General features: G+C 45.0%; 1 protein-coding gene across 1 annotated transcript in view; it reads left to right on the forward strand.

The window, feature by feature from the left end:
- The window catches only part of PYCR3 (pyrroline-5-carboxylate reductase 3), an 88075-nt gene that overhangs the window by 9771 nt on the left and 53255 nt on the right, over positions 1–25049 (forward strand). Inside the window, exon 2 of the mRNA XM_053715440.1 lies at positions 12697–12761. Coding sequence (XP_053571415.1) covers positions 12697–12761 — 65 coding nt within the window. The remainder of the gene's footprint in view (positions 1–12696; positions 12762–25049) is intronic.

Genomic DNA, 25049 nt, shown 5'->3' on the forward strand with positions numbered 1-25049 from the left:
GTTACCTCTCACACTCACTGTTGTTACCTCTCACACTCACTGTTGTTACCTCTCACAATCACTGTTGTTACCTCTCACACTCACTGTTGTTACCTCTCACAATCACTGTTGTTACCTCTCACACTCACTGTTGTTACCTCTCACAATCACTTTGTCACCTCTCACACTCACTGCTGTCACCTTATGTCACCTCATACTCACTGCTGTCACCTCTCACAATTACTGCTATCACCTTATGTTACCTCTCACACTCACTGATGTCACCTTATGTTACCTCTCACACTCACTGCTGTCACCTTATGTTACCTCTCACACTCACTGCTGTCACCTTATGTTACCTCTCTCACACTCACTGCTGTCACCTTATGTTACCTCTCACACTCACTGCTGTCACCTTATGTTACCTCTCACACTCACTGCTGTCACCTTATGTTACCTCTCTCACACTCACTGCTGTCACCTTATGTTACCTCTCACACTCACTGCTGTCACCTTATGTTACCTCTCACACTCACTGCTGTCACCTTATGTTACCTCTCACACTCACTGCTGTCACCTTATGTTACCTCTCACACTCACTGCTGTCACCTTATGTTACCTCTCACACTCACTTCTGTCACCTTATGTTACCTCTCACACTCACTGCTGTCACCTTATGTTACCCTCTCACACTCACTGCTGTCACCTTATGTTACCTCTCACACTCACTGCTGTCACCTTATGTTACCTCTCACACTCACTGCTGTCACCTTATGTTACCTCTCACACTCACTGCTGTCACCTTATGTTACCTCTCACACTCACTGCTGTCACCTTATGTTACCTCTCACACTCACCTGCTGTCACCTTATGTTACCTCTCACACTCACTGCTGTCACCTTATGTTACCTCTCACACTCACTGCTGTCACCTTATGTTACCTCTCACACTCACTGCTGTCACCTTATGTTACCTCTCACACTCACTGCTGTCACCTTATGTCACCTCACACTCACTGCTGTCACCTTATGTTACCTCTCACACTCACTGCTGTCACCTTATGTTACCTCTCACACTCACTGCTGTCACCTTATGTTACCTCTCACACTCACTGCTGTCACCTTATGTTACCTCTCACACTCACTGCTGTCACCTTATGTTACCTCTCACACTCACTGCTGTCACCTTATGTCACCTCTCACACTCAATGCTGTCACCTTATGTTACCTCTCACACTCACTGCTGTCACCTTATGTTACCTCTCACACTCACTGCTGTCACCTTATGTTACCTCTCACACTCACTCTTGTCACCTTATGTTACCTCTCACACTCACTGATGTCACCTTATGTTACCTCTCACACTCACTGATGTCACCTTATGTTACCTCTCACACTCACTGCTGTCACCTTATGTTACCTCTCACACTCACTGCTGTCACCTTATGTTGTTACCTCTCACACTCACTGATGTCACCTTATGTTACCTCTCATACTCACTGCTGTCACCTTATGTTGTTACCTCTCACACTCACTGCTGTCACCTTATGTTACCTCTCACACTCACTGATGTCACCTTATGTTGTTACCTCTCACAATCACTGCTGTCACCTCTCACACTCACTGTTGTTACCTCTCACACTCACTGCTGTCACCTCTCACACTCACTGTTGTTACCTCTCACACTCACTGTTGTTACCTCTCACACTAACTGCTGTCACCTCTCACACTCACTGTTGTTACCTCTCACACTCACTGTTGTTACCTCTCACACTCACTGTTGTTACCTCTCACACTCACTGTTGTTACCTCTCACACTCACTGTTGTTACCTCTCACACTCACTGTTGTTACCTCTCACACTCACTGCTGTCACCTGTTACCTCTCACACTCACTGTTGTTACCTCTCACACTCACTGCTGTCACCTCTCACAATCACTGTTGTTACCTCTCACAATCACTGCTGTCACCTTATGTTACCTCTCACACCCACTGCTGTCACCTTATGTTACCTCTCACACTCACTGCTGTCACCTTATGTTACCTCTCTCACACTCACTGCTGTCACCTTATGTTACCTCTCACACTCACTGCTGTCACCTTATGTTACCTCTCACACTCACTGCTGTCACCTTTATGTCACCTCTCACACTCACTGCTGTCACCTCTCACACTCACTGCTGTCACCTTATGTTACCTCTCACACTCACTGCTGTCACCTTATGTCACCTCTCACACTCACTGCTGTCACCTTATGTTACCTCTCACACTCACTGATGTCACCTTATGTTACCTCTCTCACACTCACTGCTGTCACCTTATGTTACCTCTCTCACACTCACTGCTGTCACCTTATGTTACCTCTCACACTCACTGCTGTCACCTTATGTTACCTCTCACACTCACTGCTGTCACCTTATGTTACCTCTCACACTCACTCTTGTCACCTTATGTTACCTCTCACACTCACTGCTGTCACCTTATGTTACCTCTCACACTCACTCTTGTCACCTTATGTTACCTCTCTCACAATCACTGCTGTCACCTTATGTCACCTCTCACACTCACTGCTGTCACCTTATGTTACCTCTCACACTCACTGCTGTCACCTTATGTTACCTCTCACACTCACTGCTGTCACCTTATGTTACCTCTCACACTCACTGCTGTCACCTCTCACACTCACTGCTGTCACCTTATGTTACCTCTCACACTCACTGCTGTCACCTTATGTTACCTCTCACACTCACTGCTGTCACCTTATGTTACCTCTCACACTCACTGCTGTCACCTTATGTTACCTCTCACACTCACTGCTGTCACCTTATGTTACCTCTCACACTCACTGCTGTCACCTTATGTTACCTCTCACACTCACTGCTGTCACCTTATGTTACCTCTCACACTCACTGCTGTCACCTTATGTTACCTCTCACACTCACTGCTGTCACCTTATGTTACCTCTCTCACACTCACTGCTGTCACCTTATGTTACCTCTCACACTCACTGCTGTCACCTTATGTTACCTCTCACACTCACTGCTGTCACCTTATGTTACCTCTCACACTCACTGCTGTCACCTTATGTTACCTCTCACACTCACTGCTGTCACCTTATGTTACCTCTCACACTCACTGCTGTCACCTTATGTTACCTCTCACACTCACTGCTGTCACCTTATGTTACCTCTCACACTCACTGCTGTCACCTTATGTTACCTCTCACACTCACTGCTGTCACCTTATGTTACCTCTCACACTCACTGCTGTCACCTTATGTTACCTCTCACACTCACTGCTGTCACCTTATGTTACCTCTCACACTCACTGCTGTCACCTTATGTTACCTCTCTCACACTCACTGCTGTCACCTTATGTTACCTCTCACACTCACTGCTGTCACCTTATGTTACCTCTCACACTCACTGCTGTCACCTTATGTTACCTCTCACACTCACTGCTGTCACCTTATGTTACCTCTCACACTCACTGCTGTCACCTTATGTTACCTCTCACACTCACTGCTGTCACCTTATGTTACCTCTCTCACACTCACTGCTGTCACTTTATGTTACCTCTCACACTCACTGCTGTCACCTTATGTTACCTCTCACACTCACTGCTGTCACCTTATGTTACCTCTCTCACACTCACTGCTGTCACCTTATGTTACCTCTCACACTCACTGCTGTCACCTTATGTTACCTCTCACACTCACTGCTGTCACCTTATGTTACCTCTCTCACACTCACTGCTGTCACCTTATGTTACCTCTCACACTCACTGATGTCACCTTATGTTACCTCTCACACTCACTGATGTCACCTTATGTTACCTCTCACACTCACTGATGTCACCTTATGTTACCTCTCTCACACTCACTGATGTCACCTTATGTTACCTCTCTCACACTCACTGCTGTCACCTTATGTTACCTCTCACACTCACTGCTGTCACCTTATGTTACCTCTCACACTCACTGCTGTCACCTTATGTTACCTCTCACACTCACTGCTGTCACCTTATGTTACCTCTCACACTCACTGCTGTCACCTTATGTTACCTCTCACACTCACTGCTGTCACCTTATGTTACCTCTCTCACACTCACTGCTGTCACCTTATGTCACCTCTCACACTCACTGCTGTCACCTTATGTTACCTCTCTCACACTCACTGCTGTCACCTTATGTTACCTCTCACACTCACTGCTGTCACCTTATGTTACCTCTCACACTCACGGATGTCACCTCTCACACTCACTGCTGTCACCTTATGTTACCTCTCACACTCACTGCTGTCACCTTATGTTACCTCTCTCACACTCACTGCTGTCACCTTATGTTACCTCTCACACTCACTGCTGTCACCTTATGTTACCTCTCACACTCACTCTTGTCACCTTATGTTACCTCTCACACTCACTGCTGTCACCTTATGTTACCTCTCACACTCACTGCTGTCACCTTATGTTACCTCTCACACTCACTGCTGTCACCTTATGTTACCTCTCACACTCACTGCTGTCACCTTATGTTACCTCTCACACTCACTGCTGTCACCTTATGTTACCTCTCACACTCACTGCTGTCACCTTATGTTACCCTCTCACACTCACTGCTGTCACCTTATGTTACCTCTCTCACACTCACTGCTGTCACCTTATGTTACCTCTCACACTCACTGCTGTCACCTTATGTTACCTCTCACACTCACTGCTGTCACCTTATGTTACCTCTCACACTCACTGCTGTCACCTTATGTTACCTCTCACACTCACTGCTGTCACCTTATGTTACCTCTCTCACACTCACTGCTGTCACCTTATGTTACCTCTCACACTCACTGCTGTCACCTTATGTTACCTCTCACACTCACTGCTGTCACCTTATGTTACCTCTCACACTCACTGCTGTCACCTTATGTTACCTCTCACACCCACTGCTGTCACCTCTCTCACTCACTGCTGTCACCTTATGTCACCTCTCACACTCACTGCTGTCACCTTATGTCACCTCTCACACTCACTGCTGTCACCTTATGTTACCTCTCTCACTCACTGCTGTCACCTTATGTCACCTCTCACACTCACTGCTGTCACCTTATGTTACCTCTCTCACACTCACTGCTGTCACCTTATGTTACCTCTCACACTCACTGCTGTCACCTTATGTTACCTCTCACACTCACTGCTGTCACCTTATGTTACCTCTCTCACACTCACTGCTGTCACCTTATGTTACCTCTCTCACACTCACTGCTGTCACCTTATGTTACCTCTCACACTCACTGCTGTCACCTTATGTTACCTCTCACACTCACTGCTGTCACCTTATGTCACCTCTCACACTCACTGCTGTCACCTTATGTTACCTCTCACACTCACTGCTGTCACCTTATGTTACCTCTCACACTCACTGCTGTCACCTTATGTTACCTCTCACACTCACTGCTGTCACCTTATGTTACCTCTCTCACACTCACTGCTGTCACCTTATGTTACCTCTCACACTCACTGCTGTCACCTTATGTTACCTCTCACACTCACTGCTGTCACCTTATGTTACCTCTCTCACACTCACTGCTGTCACCTTATGTTACCTCTCACACTCACTGCTGTCACCTTATGTTACCTCTCACACTCACTGCTGTCACCTTATGTTACCTCTCACACTCACTGCTGTCACCTTATGTTACCTCTCACACTCACTGCTGTCACCTTATGTTACCTCTCACACTCACTGCTGTCACCTTATGTTACCTCTCACACTCACTGCTGTCACCTTATGTTACCTCTCTCACACTCACTGCTGTCACCTTATGTTACCTCTCACACTCACTGCTGTCACCTTATGTTACCTCTCACACTCACTGCTGTCACCTTATGTTACCTCTCACACTCACTGCTGTCACCTTATGTTACCTCTCACACTCACTGCTGTCACCTTATGTTACCTCTCACACTCACTGCTGTCACCTTATGTTACCTCTCACACTCACTGCTGTCACCTTATGTTACCTCTCACACTCACTGCTGTCACCTTATGTTACCTCTCACACTCACTGCTGTCACCTTATGTTACCTCTCACACTCACTGCTGTCACCTTATGTTACCTCTCACACTCACTGCTGTCACCTTATGTTACCTCTCACACTCACTGCTGTCACCTTATGTTACCTCTCACACTCACTCTTGTCACCTTATGTTACCTCTCTCACACTCACTGCTGTCACCTTATGTTACCTCTCACACTCACTGCTGTCACCTTATGTTACCTCTCACACTCACTGCTGTCACCTTATGTTACCTCTCACACTCACTGCTGTCACCTTATGTTACCTCTCACACTCACTGCTGTCACCTTATGTTACCTCTCACACTCACTGCTGTCACCTTATGTTACCTCTCACACTCACTGCTGTCACCTTATGTTACCTCTCACACTCACTGCTGTCACCTTATGTTACCTCTCACACTCACTGCTGTCACCTTATGTTACCTCTCACACTCACTGCTGTCACCTTATGTTACCTCTCACACTCACTGCTGTCACCTTATGTTACCTCTCTCACACTCACTGCTGTCACCTTATGTTACCCTCTCACACTCACTGCTGTCACCTTATGTTACCTCTCACACTCACTGCTGTCACCTTATGTTACCTCTCACACTCACTGCTGTCACCTTATGTTACCTCTCTCACACTCACTGCTGTCACCTTATGTTACCTCTCACACTCACTGCTGTCACCTTATGTTACCTCTCACACTCACTGCTGTCACCTTATGTTACCTCTCTCACACTCACTGCTGTCACCTTATGTTACCTCTCACACTCACTGCTGTCACCTTATGTTACCTCTCACACTCACTGCTGTCACCTTATGTTACCTCTCTCACACTCACTGCTGTCACCTTATGTTACCTCTCACACTCACTGCTGTCACCTTATGTTACCTCTCACACTCACTGCTGTCACCTTATGTTACCTCTCACACTCACTGCTGTCACCTTATGTTACCTCTCTCACACTCACTGCTGTCACCTTATGTTACCTCTCACACTCACTGCTGTCACCTTATGTTACCTCTCACACTCACTGCTGTCACCTTATGTTACCTCTCACACTCACTGCTGTCACCTTATGTTACCTCTCACACTCACTGCTGTCACCTTATGTTACCTCTCACACTCACTGCTGTCACCTTATGTTACCTCTCTCACACTCACTGCTGTCACCTTATGTCACCTCTCACACTCACTGCTGTCACCTTATGTTACCTCTCTCACACTCACTGCTGTCACCTTATGTTACCTCTCACACTCACTGCTGTCACCTTATGTTACCTCTCACACTCACTGCTGTCACCTTATGTTACCTCTCACACTCACTGCTGTCACCTTATGTTACCTCTCACACTCACTGCTGTCACCTTATGTTACCTCTCACACTCACTGCTGTCACCTTATGTTACCTCTCACACTCACTGCTGTCACCTTATGTTACCTCTCACACTCACTGCTGTCACCTTATGTTACCTCTCACACTCACTGCTGTCACCTTATGTTACCTCTCACACTCACTGCTGTCACCTTATGTTACCTCTCACACTCACTGCTGTCACCTTATGTTACCTCTCACACTCACTGCTGTCACCTTATGTTACCTCTCTCACACTCACTGCTGTCACCTTATGTTACCTCTCACACTCACTGCTGTCACCTTATGTTACCTCTCACACTCACTGCTGTCACCTTATGTTACCTCTCTCACACTCACTGCTGTCACCTTATGTTACCTCTCACACTCACTGCTGTCACCTTATGTTACCTCTCACACTCACTGCTGTCACCTTATGTTACCTCTCACACTCACTGCTGTCACCTTATGTTACCTCTCACACTCACTGCTGTCACCTTATGTTACCTCTCACACTCACTGCTGTCACCTTATGTTACCTCTCACACTCACTGCTGTCACCTTATGTTACCTCTCACACTCACTGCTGTCACCTTATGTTACCTCTCACACTCACTGCTGTCACCTTATGTTACCTCTCACACTCACTGCTGTCACCTTATGTTACCTCTCACACTCACTGCTGTCACCTTATGTTACCTCTCACACTCACTGCTGTCACCTTATGTTACCTCTCACACTCACTGCCTTTCACTTATGTTACTCTCACACTCATGCTGTCACCTTATGTTACCTCTCACACTCACTGCTGTCACCTTATGTTACCTCTCTCACACTCACTGCTGTCACCTTATGTTACCTCTCACACTCACTGCTGTCGACCTTATGTTACTCTCACACTCACTGCTGTCAACCTTATGTTACCCTCTCTCACACTCACTGCTGTCACCTTATGTTACCTCTCACACTCACTGCTGTCACCTTATGTTACCTCTACACTCACTGCTGTCACTTATGTTACTCTCACACTCACTGCTGTCACCTTATGTTACCCCTCTCACACTCACTGCTGTCACCTTATGTTACCTCTCACACTCACTGTTGTTACCTCTCTCACAATCACTGCTGTCACCTTATGTTACCTCTCACACTCACTGCTGTCACCTTATGTTACCTCTCACACTCACTGCTGTCACCTTATGTTACCTCTCTCACACTCACTGCTGTCACCTTATGTTACCTCTCTCACACTCACTGCTGTCACCTTATGTTACCTCTCTCACACTCACTGCTGTCACCTTATGTTACCTCTCACACTCACTGCTGTCACCTTATGTTACCTCTCACACTCACTGATGTCACCTTATGTTACCTCTCACACTCACTGCTGTCACCTTATGTTACCTCTCACACTCACTGATGTCACCTTATGTTACCTCTCTCATACTCACTGCTGTCACCTCTCACACTCACTGATGTCACCTTATGTTACCTCTCTCACACTCACTGATGTCACCTTATGTTACCTCTCACACTCACTCTTGTCACCTTATGTTACCTCTCACAATCACTGCTGTCACCTTATGTTACCTCTCACACTCACTGCTGTCACCTTATGTTACCTCTCTCACACTCACTCTTGTCACCTTATGTTACCTCTCACAATCACTGCTGTCACCTTATGTTACCTCTCACACTCACTGATGTCACCTTATGTTACCTCTCTCACACTCACTGATGTCACCTTATGTTACCTCTCTCACACTCACTGCTGTCACCTTATGTTACCTCTCACAATCACTGCTGTCACCTTATGTTACCTCTCACAATCACTGCTGTCACCTTATGTTACCTCTCACACTCACTGCTGTCACCTTATGTTACCTCTCACACTCACTGCTGTCACCTTATGTTACCTCTCACACTCACTGCTGTCACCTTATGTTACCTCTCACACTCACTGCTGTCACCTTATGTTACCTCTCACACTCACTGCTGTCACTTTATGTTACCTCTCTCACACTCACTGCTGTCACCTTATGTTACCTCTCACAATCACTGCTGTCACCTTATGTTACCTCTCACACTCACTGCTGTCACCTTATGTTACCTCTCACACTCACTTTTGTCACCTTATGTTACCTCTCACACTCACTGCTGTCACCTTATGTTACCTCTCACAATCACTGCTGTCACCTTATGTTACCTCTCACACTCACTGCTGTCACCTTATGTTACCTCTCACACTCACTTTTGTCACCTTATGTTACCTCTCACACTCACTTTTGTCACCTTATGTTACCTCTCACAATCACTGCTGTCACCTTATGTTACCTCTCACACTCACTGCTCTCACCTCTCACACTCACTGCTGTCACCTTATGTCACCTCTCACACTCACTGCTGTCACCTTATGTCACCTCTCACACTCACTGCTGTCACCTCTCACACTCACTGATGTCACCTTATGTCACCTCTCACACTCACTGCTGTCACCTTATGTCACCTCTCACACTCACTGCTGTCACCTCTCACACTCACTGATGTCACCTTATGTCACCTCTCACACTCACTGCTGTCACCTTATGTCACCTCTCACACTCACTGCTGTCACCTCTCACACTCACTGATGTCACCTTATGTCACCTCTCACACTCACTGCTGTCACCTTATGTCACCTCTCACACTCACTGCTGTCACCTCTCACACTCACTGCTCTCACCTCTCACACTCACTGCTGTCACCTTATGTCACCTCTCACACTCACTGCTGTCACCTTATGTCATCTCTCACACTCACTGCTGTCACCTCTCACACTCACTGCTGTCACCTCTCACACTCACTGCTGTCACCTCTCACACTCACTGCTGTCACCTTATGTCACCTCTCACACTCACTGCTGTCACCTCTCACACTCACTGCTGTCACCTTATGTTGCCTCTCACACTCACTGCTGTCACCTTATGTCACCTCATACTCACTGCTGTCACCTTATGTCACCTCTCACACTCACTGCTGTCACCTTATACTCACTGCTGTCACCTTATGTCACCTCATACTCACTGCTGTCACCTTATGTCACCTCATACTCACTGCTGTCACCTCTCACAATTACTGCTATCACCTTATGTCACCTCTCACACTCAATGCTGTCACCTTATGTTACCTCTCACACTCACTGCTGTCACCTTATGTTACCTCTCACACTCACTGCTGTCACCTTATGTTACCTCTCACACTCACTGCTGTCACCTTATGTCACCTCTCTCACACTCACTGCTGTCACCTTATGTTACCTCTCACACTCACTGCTGTCACCTTATGTTACCTCTCACACTCACTTCTGTCACCTTATGTTACCTCTCACACTCACTGCTGTCACCTTATGTTACCTCTCACACTCACTTCTGTCACCTTATGTTACCTCTCACACTCACTGCTGTCACCTTATGTTACCTCTGACACTCACTGCTGTCACCTTATGTTACCTCTCACACTCACTGCTGTCACCTTATGTCACCTCTCACACTCACTGCTGTCACCTTATGTTACCTCTCACACTCACTGCTGTCACCTTATGTCACCTCTCACACTCACTGCTGTCACCTTATGTTACCTCTCACACTCACTGCTGTCACCTTATGTCATCTCTCACACTCACTGCTGTCATCTCTTACACTCACTGATGTCACCTCTCACACTCACTGCTGTCACCTCTCACACTCACTGCTGTCACCTTATGTCACCTCTCACACTCACTGCTGTCACCTCTCACACTCACTGCTGTCACCTTATGTCACCTCTCACACTCACTGCTGTCACCTTATGTTGCCTCTCACACTCACTGCTGTCACCTTATGTCATCTCTCACACTCACTGCTGTCATCTTATGTCACCTCATACTCACTGCTGTCACCTTATGTCACCTCATACTCACTGCTGTCACCTCTCACAATTACTGCTATCACCTTATGTCACCTCTCACACTCAATGCTGTCACCTTATGTCACCTCTCACACTCACTGCTGTCACCTCTCACACTCACTGCTGTCACCTTATACTCATTGCTGTCACCTCTCACACCCACTGCTGTCACTTTGTCACCTCTCACAATTACTGCTGTCACCTTATGTCACCTCTCACACTCAATGCTGTCACCTTATGTCACCTCTCACACTCAATGCTGTCACCTTATACTCACTGCTGTCACCTTATGTCACCTCTCACACTCACTGCTGTCACCTTATGTTACCTCTCACACTCATTACTGTCACCTTATGTTACCTCTCACAATCAATGCTGTCACCCTATGTCACCTCACACTCACTGCTGTCACCTTATGTCACCTCTCACACTCACTGCTGTCACCTCTCACACTCAATGCTGTCACCTTATGTCACCTCTCACACTCAATGCTGTCACCTTATGTCACCTCACACTCACTGCTGTCACCTCTCACACTCACTGCTGTCACCTCTCACACTCACTGCTGTCACCGTATGTCACCTCTCACACTCACTGCTGTCACCTTATGTCACCTCTCACACTCACTGCTGTCACCTCTCACTCACTCCTGTCACCTTATGTTACCTCTCACACTCATTGCTGTCACCTTATGTCACCTCTCACACTCACTGCTGTCACCTCTCACACTCACTGCTGTCACCTTATGTCACCTCTCACACTCACTGCTGTCACCTTATGCCACCTCTCACACTCACTGCTGTCACCTCTCACACTCACTGCTGTCACCTCTCACACTCACTGCTGTCACCTTATGTCACCTCTCACACTCACTGCTGTCACCTTATGTCACCTCTCACACTCACTGCTGTCACCTCTCACACTCAATGCTGTCACCTTATGTCACCTCACACTCACTGCTGTCACCTTATGTCACCTCTCACACTCAATGCTGTCACCTCTCACACTCTCTGATGTCACCTTATGTCACCTCTCACACTCAATGCTGTCACCTTATGTCACCTCACACTCACTGCGGTTACCTCTCACACTCTCTGATGTCACCTTATGCCAACTCTTACACTCACTGCTGTAAGCTAGTGCCCACACTCCTTGTCGAGAGCTTAGCAATTCCCCCTTCTGTAACATTTACACCCTTTAGTTATCCAGAGCATATGTTTGTCAGCACTGTGGGTATTATGTTATTTTATTTGATATTTTTGTCACCAAACCCTTGGCTTCCCCAAGCAATCCATTTCATCATTACACTGCACAAATTCATTCTTTTTAAGAAAGGATTACATGCTGATATTAATATTTTTCTCCTCTTTAAAGGGAAAATTCCAGCCAAGCGCATAATAGTGAGCGCACCAACAGACCGGAACCTGACAAAATTCAGAGTAAGCATAGATCCATCTCGTCAATCCGTGTTCCTCGCTAGATAACACATTCCTGTTATGTGATTCTTTTATTTCTCATCATTTTTAGATTGACAGAAAAATCTACCACTTTCTGATAATATTAAAGGGACGGTTTACCCTACATTTCTCTTGTAAGGTGTATCCGGTCCACGGATCATCCATTACTTGTGGGATATTCTCATTCCCAACAGGAAGTTGCAAGAGGACACCCACAGCAGAGCTGTAATATAGCTCCTCCCCTAACTGTCATACCCAGTCATTTTCTTGCAACTCTCAACAAGCAAGGACGTTGTAGGAGAGAGTGGTTAAATATAGTTAGTTTATTTTCTTCAATCAAAAGTTTGTTATTTTTAAATAGTACCGGAGTTGTGCTATTTCTTCTGTTATGTGTGATCAGTCCACGGGTCATCATTACTTCTGGGATATAACTCCTCCCCAACAGGAAATGCAAGAGGATTCACCCAGCAGAGCTGCATATAGCTCCTCCCCTCTACGTCAGTCCCAGTCATTCTCTTGCACCCAACGACTAGATAGGATGTGTGAGAGGACTATGGTGATTATACTTAGTTTTTATGACTTCAATCAAAAGTTTGTTATTTTAAAATAGCACCGGAGCGTGTTATTACTTCTCTGGCAGAGTTTGAGGAAGAATCTGACAGAGATTTTTTACTATGATTTTAACCGGAGTCGTTAAGATCATATTGCTGTTCTCGACCATCTGAGGGAGGTAAAGGCTTCAGATCAGGGGACAGCGGGCAGATGAATCTGCATTGAGGTATGTGGCAGTTTTTATTTTCTGAATGGAATTGATGAGAAAAGCCTGCCATACCGTTAAAATGACATGTATGTATACACTTCAGTATTCTGGGGATGGTATTTCACCGGAACTACTGTGTTAAAGGTCACTAATCCTTTTAATAACTATTCTCATGTTAAACGTTTTTGCTGGAATGTAGAATCGTTTACATTGCTGAGGTACTGTGTGAATAAATGTTTGGGCATTATTTTCCACTTGGCAGTTTTTTGCTTTAATTGTGACAGTTTCGTTTCTCTTCACTGCTGTGTGGGAGAGGGAGGGGCCGTTTTTGGCGCTCTTTGCTACGCATCAAAAAATTCCAGTCAGCTACTTTTATATTTCCTGCATGATCCGGTTCATCTCTGACAGATCTCAGGGGTCTTCAAACTTCTTTGAAGGGAGGTAAATTCTCTCAGCAGAGCTGTGAGAATTCTTATAGTGACTGTGTATAAAAAACGTTGTTTTGTTTTCTTATGTACAAATTTAATTAGTGTTGTTTTTTACTAATGGGAACAAACCTTTGCTAAAAGTTGTGTTGTTTTAAAATTTGATGCAATAACTGTTTTTCAGTTCATTATTTCAACTGTCATTTAATCGTTAGTACCTCTTTGAGGCACAGTACGTTTTTTGCTAAAAAAGATTATAACCAAGTTGTAAGTTTTTTGCTAGTGTGTTAAACATGTCTGACTCAGAGGAAGATATCTGTGTCATTTGTTCCAATGCCAAGGTGGAGCCCAATAGAAGTTTATGTACTAACTGTATTGATGCTACTTTAAATAAAAGTCAATCTGTACAATGTGAACAAATTTCACCAAACAGCGAGGGGAGAGTTATGCCGACTAACTCGCCTCACGCGACAGTACCTGCATCTCCCGCCCGGGAGGTGCGTGATATTTTGGCGCCTAGTACATCTGGGCGGCCATTACAGATAACATTACAAGATATGGCTACTGTTATGACTGAAGTTTTGTCTAAATTACCTGAACTAAGAGGCAAGCGTGATCACTCTGGGGTGAGAACAGAGTGCGCTGACAATGCTAGGGCCATGTCTGATACTGCGTCACAGCTCGCAGAGCATGAGGACGGAGAGCTTCATTCTGTGGGTGACGGTTCTGATCCAAACAGATTGGACTCAGATATTTCAAATTTTAAATTTAAATTGGAGAACCTCCGTGTACTACTAGGGGAGGTCTTAGCAGCTCTCAACGATTGTAACACTGTTGCAATACCAGAGAAACTGTGTAGGTTGGATAAATACTTTGCGGTACCGGCGAGTACTGACGTTTTTCCTATACCTAAGAGACTAACTGAAATTGTTACTAAGGAGTGGGATAGACCCGGTGTGCCGTTCTCACCCCCTCCAATATTTAGAAAGATGTTTCCAATAGACGCCACCACTCGGGACTTATGGCAAACGGTCCCCAAGGTGGAGGGAGCAGTTTCTACTTTAGCTAAGCGTACCACTATCCCGGTGGAGGATAGCTGTGCTTTCTCAGATCCAATGGATAAAAAATTAGAGGGTTACCTTAAGAAAATGTTTGTTCAACAAGGTTTTATATTACAACCCCTTGCATGTATCGCGCCGATTACGGCTGCGGCAGCATTTTGGATTGAGTCGCTTGAAGAGAACCTTAGTTCCTCTACGCTAGACGACATTACGGACAGGCTTAGAGTCCTTAAACTAGCTAATTCTTTCATTTCGGAGGCCGTAGTACATTTAACCAAACTTACGGCTAAGAACTCAGGATTCGCCATACAGGCACGCAGGGCACTGTGGCTAAAATCCTGGTCAGCTGATGTTACTTCTAAGTCCAAATTACTTAATATACCTTTCAAGGGGCAGTCCTTATTCGGGCCCGGTTTGAAAGAAATTATCGCTGACATTACGGGAGGTAAGGGCCACGCCCTACCTCAAGACAAGGCCAAAGCTAAGGCTAGACAGTCTAATTTTCGTCCCTTTCGGAATTTCAAAACAGGAGCAGCATCAACCTCCACTGCACCAAAACAGGAAGGAGCTGTTGCTCGTTACAGGCAAGGCTGGAAGCCTAACCAGTCCTGGAACAAAAGCAAGCAGGCCAGGAAACCTGCTGCTGCCCCAAAGACAGCATGAACCGAGAGCCCCCGATCCGGGACCGGATCTAGTAGGGGGCAGACTCTCTCTCTTCGCCCAGGCCTGGGCAAGAGATGTTCAGGATCCCTGGGCACTAGAGATCATATCTCAGGGATACCTTCTAGACTTCAAATTATCTCCCCCAAGAGGGAGATTTCATCTGTCAAGGTTGTCAACAAACCAGATAAAGAAAGAAGCGTTTCTACGCTGCGTACAAGATCTGTTAACAATGGGAGTGATCCATCCGGTTCCGTGGTCGGAACAAGGACAAGGGTTCTACTCAAACCTGTTTGTGGTTCCCAAAAAAGAGGGAACTTTCAGGCCAATCTTAGATTTAAAGACTCTGAACAAATTCCTAAGAGTTCCATCGTTCAAAATGGAAACTATTCGGACAATCTTACCCATGATCCAAGAGGGTCAGTACATGACCACAGTGGATTTAAAGGATGCTTACCTTCACATACCGATCCACAAAGATCATCACCGGTATCTAAGGTTTGCCTTCTTAGACAGGCACTACCAGTTTGTAGCTCTTCCATTCGGATTGGCTACGGCTCCAAGAATCTTCACAAAGGTTCTGGGTGCCCTTCTAGCGGTACTAAGACCGCGAGGGATTTCGGTAGCTCCGTACCTAGACGACATTCTAATACAAGCTTCAAGCTTTCAAACTGCCAAGTCTCATACAGAGTTAGTTCTGGCATTTCTAAGGTCGCATGGATGGAAAGTGAGCGAAAAGAAGAGTTCTCTCTTTCCTCTCACAAGAGTTCCATTCTTGGGGACTCTTATAGATTCTGTAGAAATGAAGATTTACCTGACAGAAGACAGGTTAACAAAACTTCAAAATGCATGCCGCGTCCTTCATTCCATTCAACACCCGTCAGTAGCTCAATGCATGGAGGTGATCGGCTTAATGGTAGCGGCAATGGACATAGTACCTTTTGCACGCCTACACCTCAGACCGCTGCAATTATGCATGCTAAGTCAGTGGAATGGGGATTACTCAGATTTGTCCCCTACTCTGAATCTGAATCAAGAGACCAGAAATTCTCTTCTATGGTGGCTTCATCGGCCACACCTGTCCAGGGGAATGCCATTCAGCAGGCCAGACTGGACAATTGTAACAACAGACGCCAGCCTACTAGGTTGGGGCGCTGTCTGGAATTCTCTGAAGGCTCAGGGACTATGGAATCAGGAGGAGAGTCTCCTTCCAATAAACATTCTGGAATTGAGAGCAGTTCTCAATGCTCTTCTGGCTTGGCCCCAGTTAATAACTCGGGGGTTCATCAGGTTTCAGTCGGACAACATCACGACTGTAGCTTACATCAACCATCAGGGAGGGACAAGAAGCTCCCTAGCAATGATGGAAGTATCAAAGATAATTCGCTGGGCAGAGTCTCACTCTTGCCACCTGTCAGCAATCCACATCCCGGGAGTGGAGAACTGGGAGGCGGATTTCTTGAGTCGCCAGACTCTTCATCCGGGGGAGTGGGAACTTCATCCGGAGGTCTTTGCCCAAATACTTCGACGTTGGGGCAAACCAGAGATAGATCTCATGGCGTCTCGCCAGAACGCCAAACTTCCTCGCTACGGGTCCAGATCCAGGGATCCGGGAGCAGTTCTGATAGATGCTTTGACAGCACCTTGGAACTTCAGGATGGCTTATGTGTTTCCACCCTTCCCGCTGCTTCCTCGATTGATTGCCAAAATCAAACAGGAGAGAGCATCAGTAATTCTAATAGCACCTGCTTGGCCACGCAGGACTTGGTATGCAGATCTAGTGGACATGTCATCCTGTCCGCCTTGGTCTCTACCTCTAAGACAGGACCTTCTGATACAGGGTCCATTCAAACATCAAAATCTAACTTCTCTGAAGCTGACTGCTTGGAAATTGAACGCTTGATTTTATCAAAACGTGGTTTTTCTGAGTCGGTTATTGATACCCTGATTCAGGCTAGGAAGCCTGTTACCAGAAGGATTTACCATAAAATATGGCGGAAATACCTATACTGGTGCGAATCCAAAGGTTACTCCTGGAGTAAGGTTAGGATCGCTAGGATATTGTCTTTTCTACAAGAAGGTTTAGAAAAGGGTTTATCAGCTAGTTCATTAAAGGGACAGATTTCAGCTCTGTCCATCTTGTTACACAGACGTCTGTCAGAAAATCCAGACGTCCAGTCCTTTTGTCAGGCTTTAGCTAGGATCAAGCCTGTGTTTAAAGCTGTTGCTCCACCATGGAGTTTAAACTTAGTTCTTAACGTTTTTCAGGGTGTTCCGTTTGAACCCCTTCATTCCATTGATATAAAAATGTTATCTTGGAAAGTTCTGTTTTTAATGGCTATTTCCTCGGCTCGAAGAGTCTCTGAGTTATCAGCCTTACATTGTGATTCCCCTTATCTGATTTTTCACTCAGACAAGGTAGTTCTGCGTACTAAACCTGGGTTCTTACCTAAGGTAGTCACTAACAGGAACATCAATCAAGAGATTGTTGTCCCATCCTTGTGTCCAAATCCTTCTTCAAAGAAGGAACGTCTTTTACACAATCTAGATGTAGTTCGTGCCCTCAAGTTCTACTTGCAGGCAACTAAAGATTTTCGCCAAACTTCTTCCTTGTTTGTCGTTTACTCTGGACAGAGGAGAGGTCAAAAAGCTTCTGCTACCTCTCTCTCTTTTTGGCTTCGTAGCATAATACGTTTAGCCTATGAGACTGCTGGACAGCAGCCTCCTGAAAGAATTACAGCTCACTCCACTAGAGCTGTGGCTTCCACTTGGGCCTTTAAGAATGAGGCCTCTGTTGAACAGATTTGCAAGGCTGCAACTTGGTCTTCGCTTCATACTTTTTCCAAATTTTACAAATTTGACACTTTTGCTTCTTCGGAGGCTATTTTTGGGAGAAAGGTTCTTCAGGCAGTGGTTCCTTCTGTATAATGAGCCTGCCTATCCCTCCCGTCATCCGTGTACTTTTGCTTTGGTATTGGTATCCCAGAAGTAATGATGACCCGTGGACTGATCACACATAACAGAAGAAAACATAATTTATGCTTACCTGATAAATTCCTTTCTTCTGTTGTGTGATCAGTCCACGGCCCGCCCTGTTTTAAGGCAGGTAAATATCTTTTAAATTATACTCCAGTCACCACTTCACCCTTGGTTACTCCTTTCTCGTTGTTTCTTGGTCGAATGACTGGGACTGACGTAGAGGGGAGGAGCTATATGCAGCTCTGCTGGGTGAATCCTCTTGCATTTCCTGTTGGGGAGGAGTTATATCCCAGAAGTAATGATGACCCGTGGACTGATCACACAACAGAAGAAAGGAATTTATCAGGTAAGCATAAATTATGTTTTTATCTCAGGCAGTAAATAGAAGAAGAATCTGCCTGAGGTTTCTATGATCTTAGCAGGTTGTAACTAAGATCCATTGCTATTCTCACATATGTCTGAGGGGATTACACAGATGAGGTAACTTCAGCGAGAGAATGGCGTGCAGTTTATTCTGCTATCAGGTATGTGCAGTTATAATTTTTTCTAGAGATGGAAAACACTAGAAAATGCTGCTGATACCGGATTAATGTAAGTTAAGCCTGAATACAGTGATTTAATAACGACTGGTATCATGCTTACTCCCAGGGGTAATACCCTTATGATATTGCAATATAAACGTTTGCTGGCATGTTTAATCGTTTTTATTTAAAGTGTTTTCCAAGCTTGCTAGTCTCATTGCTATTCTGTATAAACATGTCTGACATAGAAAAAAACTCCTTGTTTATTATGTTTAAAAGCCATGGTGGAACCCCCTCTTAGAATGTGTACCAAATGTACTGATATCATTTTATGCAATAAAGATCATTTTCTGTCTTTAAAAAATGTATCACCAGAGGAATCTGACGAGGGGGAAGTTATGCCGACTAACTTTCCCCACGTGTCAGACCCTTTGACTCCCGCTTAAGGGACTCACGCTCAAATGGCGCCAAGTACATCTAGGGCGCCCATAGCGTTTACAAGACATGGCGGCAGTCATGGATAATACACTGTCAGCGGTATTAGCCAGACTACCTGAACTTAGAGGTAAGCGAGATAGCTCTGGGGTGAGACAAAATGCAGAGCATACTGACGCTTTAAGAACCTCACAATATGCAGAAGCTGAGGAAAGAGAGCTTCAGTCAGTGGGTGATGTTAATGACTCAGGAAAGATACCTGATTCTAATATTTCTACATTTAAATTTAAGCTTGGACACCTCCGCGTGTTGCTTAGGGAGGTTTTAGCTGCTCTGAATGACTGTGATACCATTGCAGTGCCAGAGAAATTGTGTAGACTGGATAAATACTTTGCAGTGCCGGTGTGTACTGATGTTTTTCCAAATACCTAAAAGGTTTACAGAAATTATTAATAAGGAATGGGATAGACCAGGTGTGCCGTTCTCTTCCCCTCCTATTTTTAGAAAAATGTTTCCAATAGACGCCACCACATGGGACTTATGGCAGACAGTCCCTAAGGTGGAGGGAGCAGTTTCTACTCTAGTAAAGCGTACTACTATCCCTGTCGAGGACAGTTGTGCTTTTTTTTTATAGATCCAATGGATAAAAAATTAGAGGTTACCTTAAGAAAATATTTATTCAACAAGGTTTTATCCTACAGCCCCTTGCATGCATTGCCCCTGTCACTGCTGCTGCGGCGTACTGGTTTGAGTCTCTGGAAGAGGCTTTACAGGTAGTGACTCCATTGGATGACATACTTGGCAAACTTAGAGCACTTAAGCTAGCCAATTCTTTTATTCTGATGCCATTGTTTATTTGACTAAACTAACGGCTAAGAATTCTGGTTTTGCTATACAGGCGCGCAGAGCGCTATGGCTTAGATCATGGTCAGCTGACGTGACTTCAAAATCTAAGCTACTTAACATTCCCTTCAAGGGGCAGACCCTATTCGGGCCTGGTTGAAGGAGATTATTGCTGATATCACTGGAGGAAAAGGTCATGCCCTTCCTCAGGACAGGTCCAAATCTAGGGCCAAACAGTCTAATTTTCGTGCCTTTCAAAACTTCAAGGCAGGTGCGGCATCAACTTCCTCTAATAATAAACAAGAGGGAACTTTTGCTCAATCCAAGACGGTCTGGAGACCAAACCTGACATGGAAAAAAGGTAAGCAGGTAAAAAAGCCTGCTGCTGCCTCTAAGACAGCATGAAGGAACGGCCCCCTATCCGGGAACGGATCTAGTAGGGGGCAGACTTTCACTCTTTGCCCAGGCGTGGGCAAGAGATGTTCAGGATCCCTGGGCGTTGGAAATTATATCCCAGGGATATCTTCTGGACTTCAAAGCTTCCCCCCCAAAAGGGAGATTTCACCTTTCACAATTATCTGCACACCAGATAAAGAGAGAGGCATTCTTACACTGTGTACGAGTCCTCCTAGTTATGGGAGTGATCCATCCAGTTCCAAAGGAGGAACAGGGACAGGGTTTTTACTCAAATCTGTTTGTGGTTCCCAAAAAAGAGGGAACCTTCAGACCAATTTTGGATCTAAGGATCTTAAACAAATTCCTCAAAGTTCCGTCGTTCAAGATGGAAACTATTCGTACCATCCTACCACTGATCCAGGAGGGTCAATATATGACTACAGTGGATCTAAAGGATGCTTATCTTCACATTCCGATACACAAAGATCATCATCGGTTTCTCAGGTTTGCCTTTTAAGACAGGCATTACCAGTTGTAGCTCTTCCCTTGGGATTAGCTACAGCCCCAAGAATCTTTACAAAGGTTCTAGGGTCACTTATGGCGGTCCTAAGGCCGCGGGGCATAGCAGTAGCCCCTTATTTAGACGACATCCTGATACAGGCGTCAAACTTCCAAATTGCCAAGTCTCATACGGACATAGTACTGGCATTTCTGTGGTCGCATGGGTGGAAAGTGAACGAGGAAAGAGTTCTCTATCCCCACTCACAAGAGTTTCCTTTCTAGGGACTCTGATAGATTCTGTAGAAATGAAAATTCACCTGACGGCTTAATGGTAGCGGCAATGGACATAGTGCCGTTTGCACGCTTACATCTCAGACCGCTGCAACTATACATGCTCAGTCAGTGGAGCGGGGATTACACAGATTTGTCCCCTCAACTGAATCTGGACCAAGAGACCAGGGATTCTCTTCTCTGGTGGCTATCTCGGGTCCATCTGTCCAAAAGTATGACCTTTCGCAGGCCAGATTGGACAATTGTTACGACAGATGCCAGCCTTCTAGGTTGGGGTGCAGTCTGGAACTCCCTGAAGGCTCAGGGATTGTGGACTCAGGAGGAGTCTCTCCTTCCATTAAATATTCTGGAACTAAGAGTGATATTCAAGGCTCTTCAGGCTTGGCCTCAGTTAGCAACTCTGAGGTACATCAGATTTCAGTCGGACAACATCACGACTGTAGCTTACATCAACCATCAAGGGGGAACGAGAAGTTCCCTACAGATGTTAGAAGTTTAAAAAATAATTCGCTGGGCAGAGATTCACTCTTGCCACCTATCAGCTATCCATATCCCAGGTGTAGAGCACTGGGAGGCGGATTTTCTAAATCGTCAGACTTTTCATCCGGGAGAGTGGGAACTCCATCCGGAGGCATTTGCACAACTGATTCATCGTTGGGGCAAACCAGAACTGGATCTCATGGCGTCTCGCAAGAATGCCAAGCTTCCGTGTTACGGATCCAGGTCCAGGGATCCCAAGGCGACACTGATAGATGCTCTAGCAGCGCCCTGGTCTTTCAACCTGGCTTATGTGTTTCCACCGTTTCCTCTGCTCCCTCGACTGATTGCCAAGATCAAGCAGGAGAGAGCATTGGTGATTCTGATAGCACCAGCGTGGCCACGCAGGACCTGGTATGCAGATCTAGTGGACATGTCATCCTTTCCACCATGGTCTCTGCCTCTGAAACATGACCTTCTACTTCAGGGTCCTTTCAACCATCCAAATCTAATTTCTCTGAGGCTGACTGCCTGGAGATTGAACGCTTGATTTTATCAAAGCGTGGCTTCTCCGAGTCAGTTATTGATACCTTAAGACAGGCACGAAAGCCTGTCACCAGGAAAATTTACCATAAGGTATGGCGTAGATATCTTTATTGGTGTGAATCCAAGGGTTACTCATGGAGTAAGGTCAGGATTGCTAGGATATTATCTTTTCTCCAAGAAGGTTTGGAAAAAGGATTGTCAGCTAGTTAAGCGTCTGGCAGATGTTCCAGACGTTCAGGCATTTTGTCAGGCTTTAGTTAGAATCAAGCCTGTGTTTAAACCTGTTGCTCCACCATGGAGCTTAAACTTGGTTCTTAAGGTTCTTCAAGGAGTTCCGTTTGAACCTCCTTTATTCCATAGATATCAAGCTTTTATCTTGGAAAGTTCTTTTTTTGGTAGCTATTTCCTCGGCTCGTAGAGTCTCTGAGCTATCTGCCTTACAATGTGATTCTCCTTATCTGATTTTTCATACGGATAAGGTAGTCCTGCGTACCAAACCTGGGTTCTTACCTAAGGTGGTATCTAACAAGAATATCAATCAAGAGATTGTTGTTCCATCCTTGTGTTACACAATTTGGACGTGGTCCGTGCTTTAAAGTTTTACTTACAAGCTACTAAAGATTTTCGTCAAACATCTGCTTTGTTTGTTGTCTACTCTGGACAGAGGAGAGGTCAAAAGGCTTCGGCAACCTCTTTTTCTTTTTGACTAAGAAGATTAATCCGCTTAGCCTATGAGACTGCTGGACAGCAACCTCCTGAAAGGATTACAGCTCATTCCACTAGAGTTGTGGCTTCCACTTGGGCCTTTAAAAATGAGGCTTCTTTTGATCAGATTTGCAAGGCGACGACTTGGTCTTCGCTTCATATTTTTTCAAAATTTTACAAATTTGATACTTTTGCTTCTTCGGAGGCTATATTTGGGAGAAAGGTTTTACGGGCAGTGGTTCCTGCCTTGTCCCTCCTTTCATCCGTGTACTTTAGCTTTGGTATTGGTATCCCACAAGTAATGGATGATCCGTGGACTGGATACACCTTACAAGAGAAAACACAATTTATGCTTACCTGATAAATTTATTTCTCTTGTGGTGTATCCAGTCCACGGCCCGCCCTGTCATTTTAAGGCAGGTAATTTTTAAATTTAAACTACAGTAACCACTGCACCCTATGGTTCCTCCTTTCTCGGCTTGTTTTCGGTCGAATGACTGGCTATGACAGTTAGGGGAGGAGCTATATCACAGCTCTGCTGTGGGTGTCCTCTTGCAACTTCCTGTTGGGAATGAGAATATCCCACAAGTAATGGATGATCCGTGGACTGGATACACCACAAGAGAAATAAATTTATCAGGTAAGCATAAATTGTGTTTTTTCCCCTTTAATTTGTTTCCAATGATCTATTTTACCTGCGGGGAGTTTTAATTGTTTAGTTATAGCTCCTTTACCTTTATATCAGCAATTTAAATAGCTGAATTTGCCTGTGGTATCCCTACATATACTGAACGTTTCTATAATTAAAGGGAAAGTCTACACCAGAATTTTTATTGTTTAAAGAGATAGATAATACCTTTATTAACCATTTCCCATTTTTGCATATCCAACACATTTATATTAATATATGTTTAACCTCTGTGATTACCTTGTATCTAAACCTCTACAGACTGCCCCCTTGTCTCAGTACTTTTGACAGACAAGCAGTTTAGCCAATTAGTGCAGATTCCTAAATAACTCCACGGGAGTGAGTACAATGTTATCTATATGACACATATGATCTAGTCCTGTCTAACTGTGAAAAATTTTCAAAATGCTCTGAGCTAAGAGGCGTTTTTCAACGGTGTAGAAATCAGTTTGAGCTTACCTAGGTTTAGCTTTTCAAAAATACCACCAAGGGAACAAAGCAAATTTAATGATAAAAGTCAATTGGGAAGTTATTTAAAATGTCATGCCCTTTCTGAATCATGACAGTTTAATTCTGACTAGACTGTACCTTTTAAGTATAGGCTATAAAAAAAGCTGTTAAACAGCCAGCAGAAAAAATTACACTCCCAGTGGGAGGTAGCTGAGATGATAGGCGGGATAAGTAATAAAATGTTAATTTCCCATTTTCTTGGGATTTGGTATACAAACATAGATAATCATTTGTGTGTAGAGAAAGTGATAACATAAGGAGATCTGCAAGCTCAACCTATTTTGATGGGTTGTGGTGTCAAAGAACGAAACCAGCTATTTCATATACTAAAGTAAACCTAAAGAAGGATTTTCTCGTACATTTTATAATCTGCTGCTGGTATAACAAATCATTGGAAACACATTAAGGGGAAAACAATTGTACAGTATACTGTCCCTTTAATAATATTTATTTATTTTTATTCAAACTAATT

Source organism: Bombina bombina, chromosome 5 (genome assembly GCF_027579735.1).
Source record: "Bombina bombina isolate aBomBom1 chromosome 5, aBomBom1.pri, whole genome shotgun sequence".
NCBI lineage: Eukaryota > Metazoa > Chordata > Amphibia > Anura > Bombinatoridae > Bombina > Bombina bombina.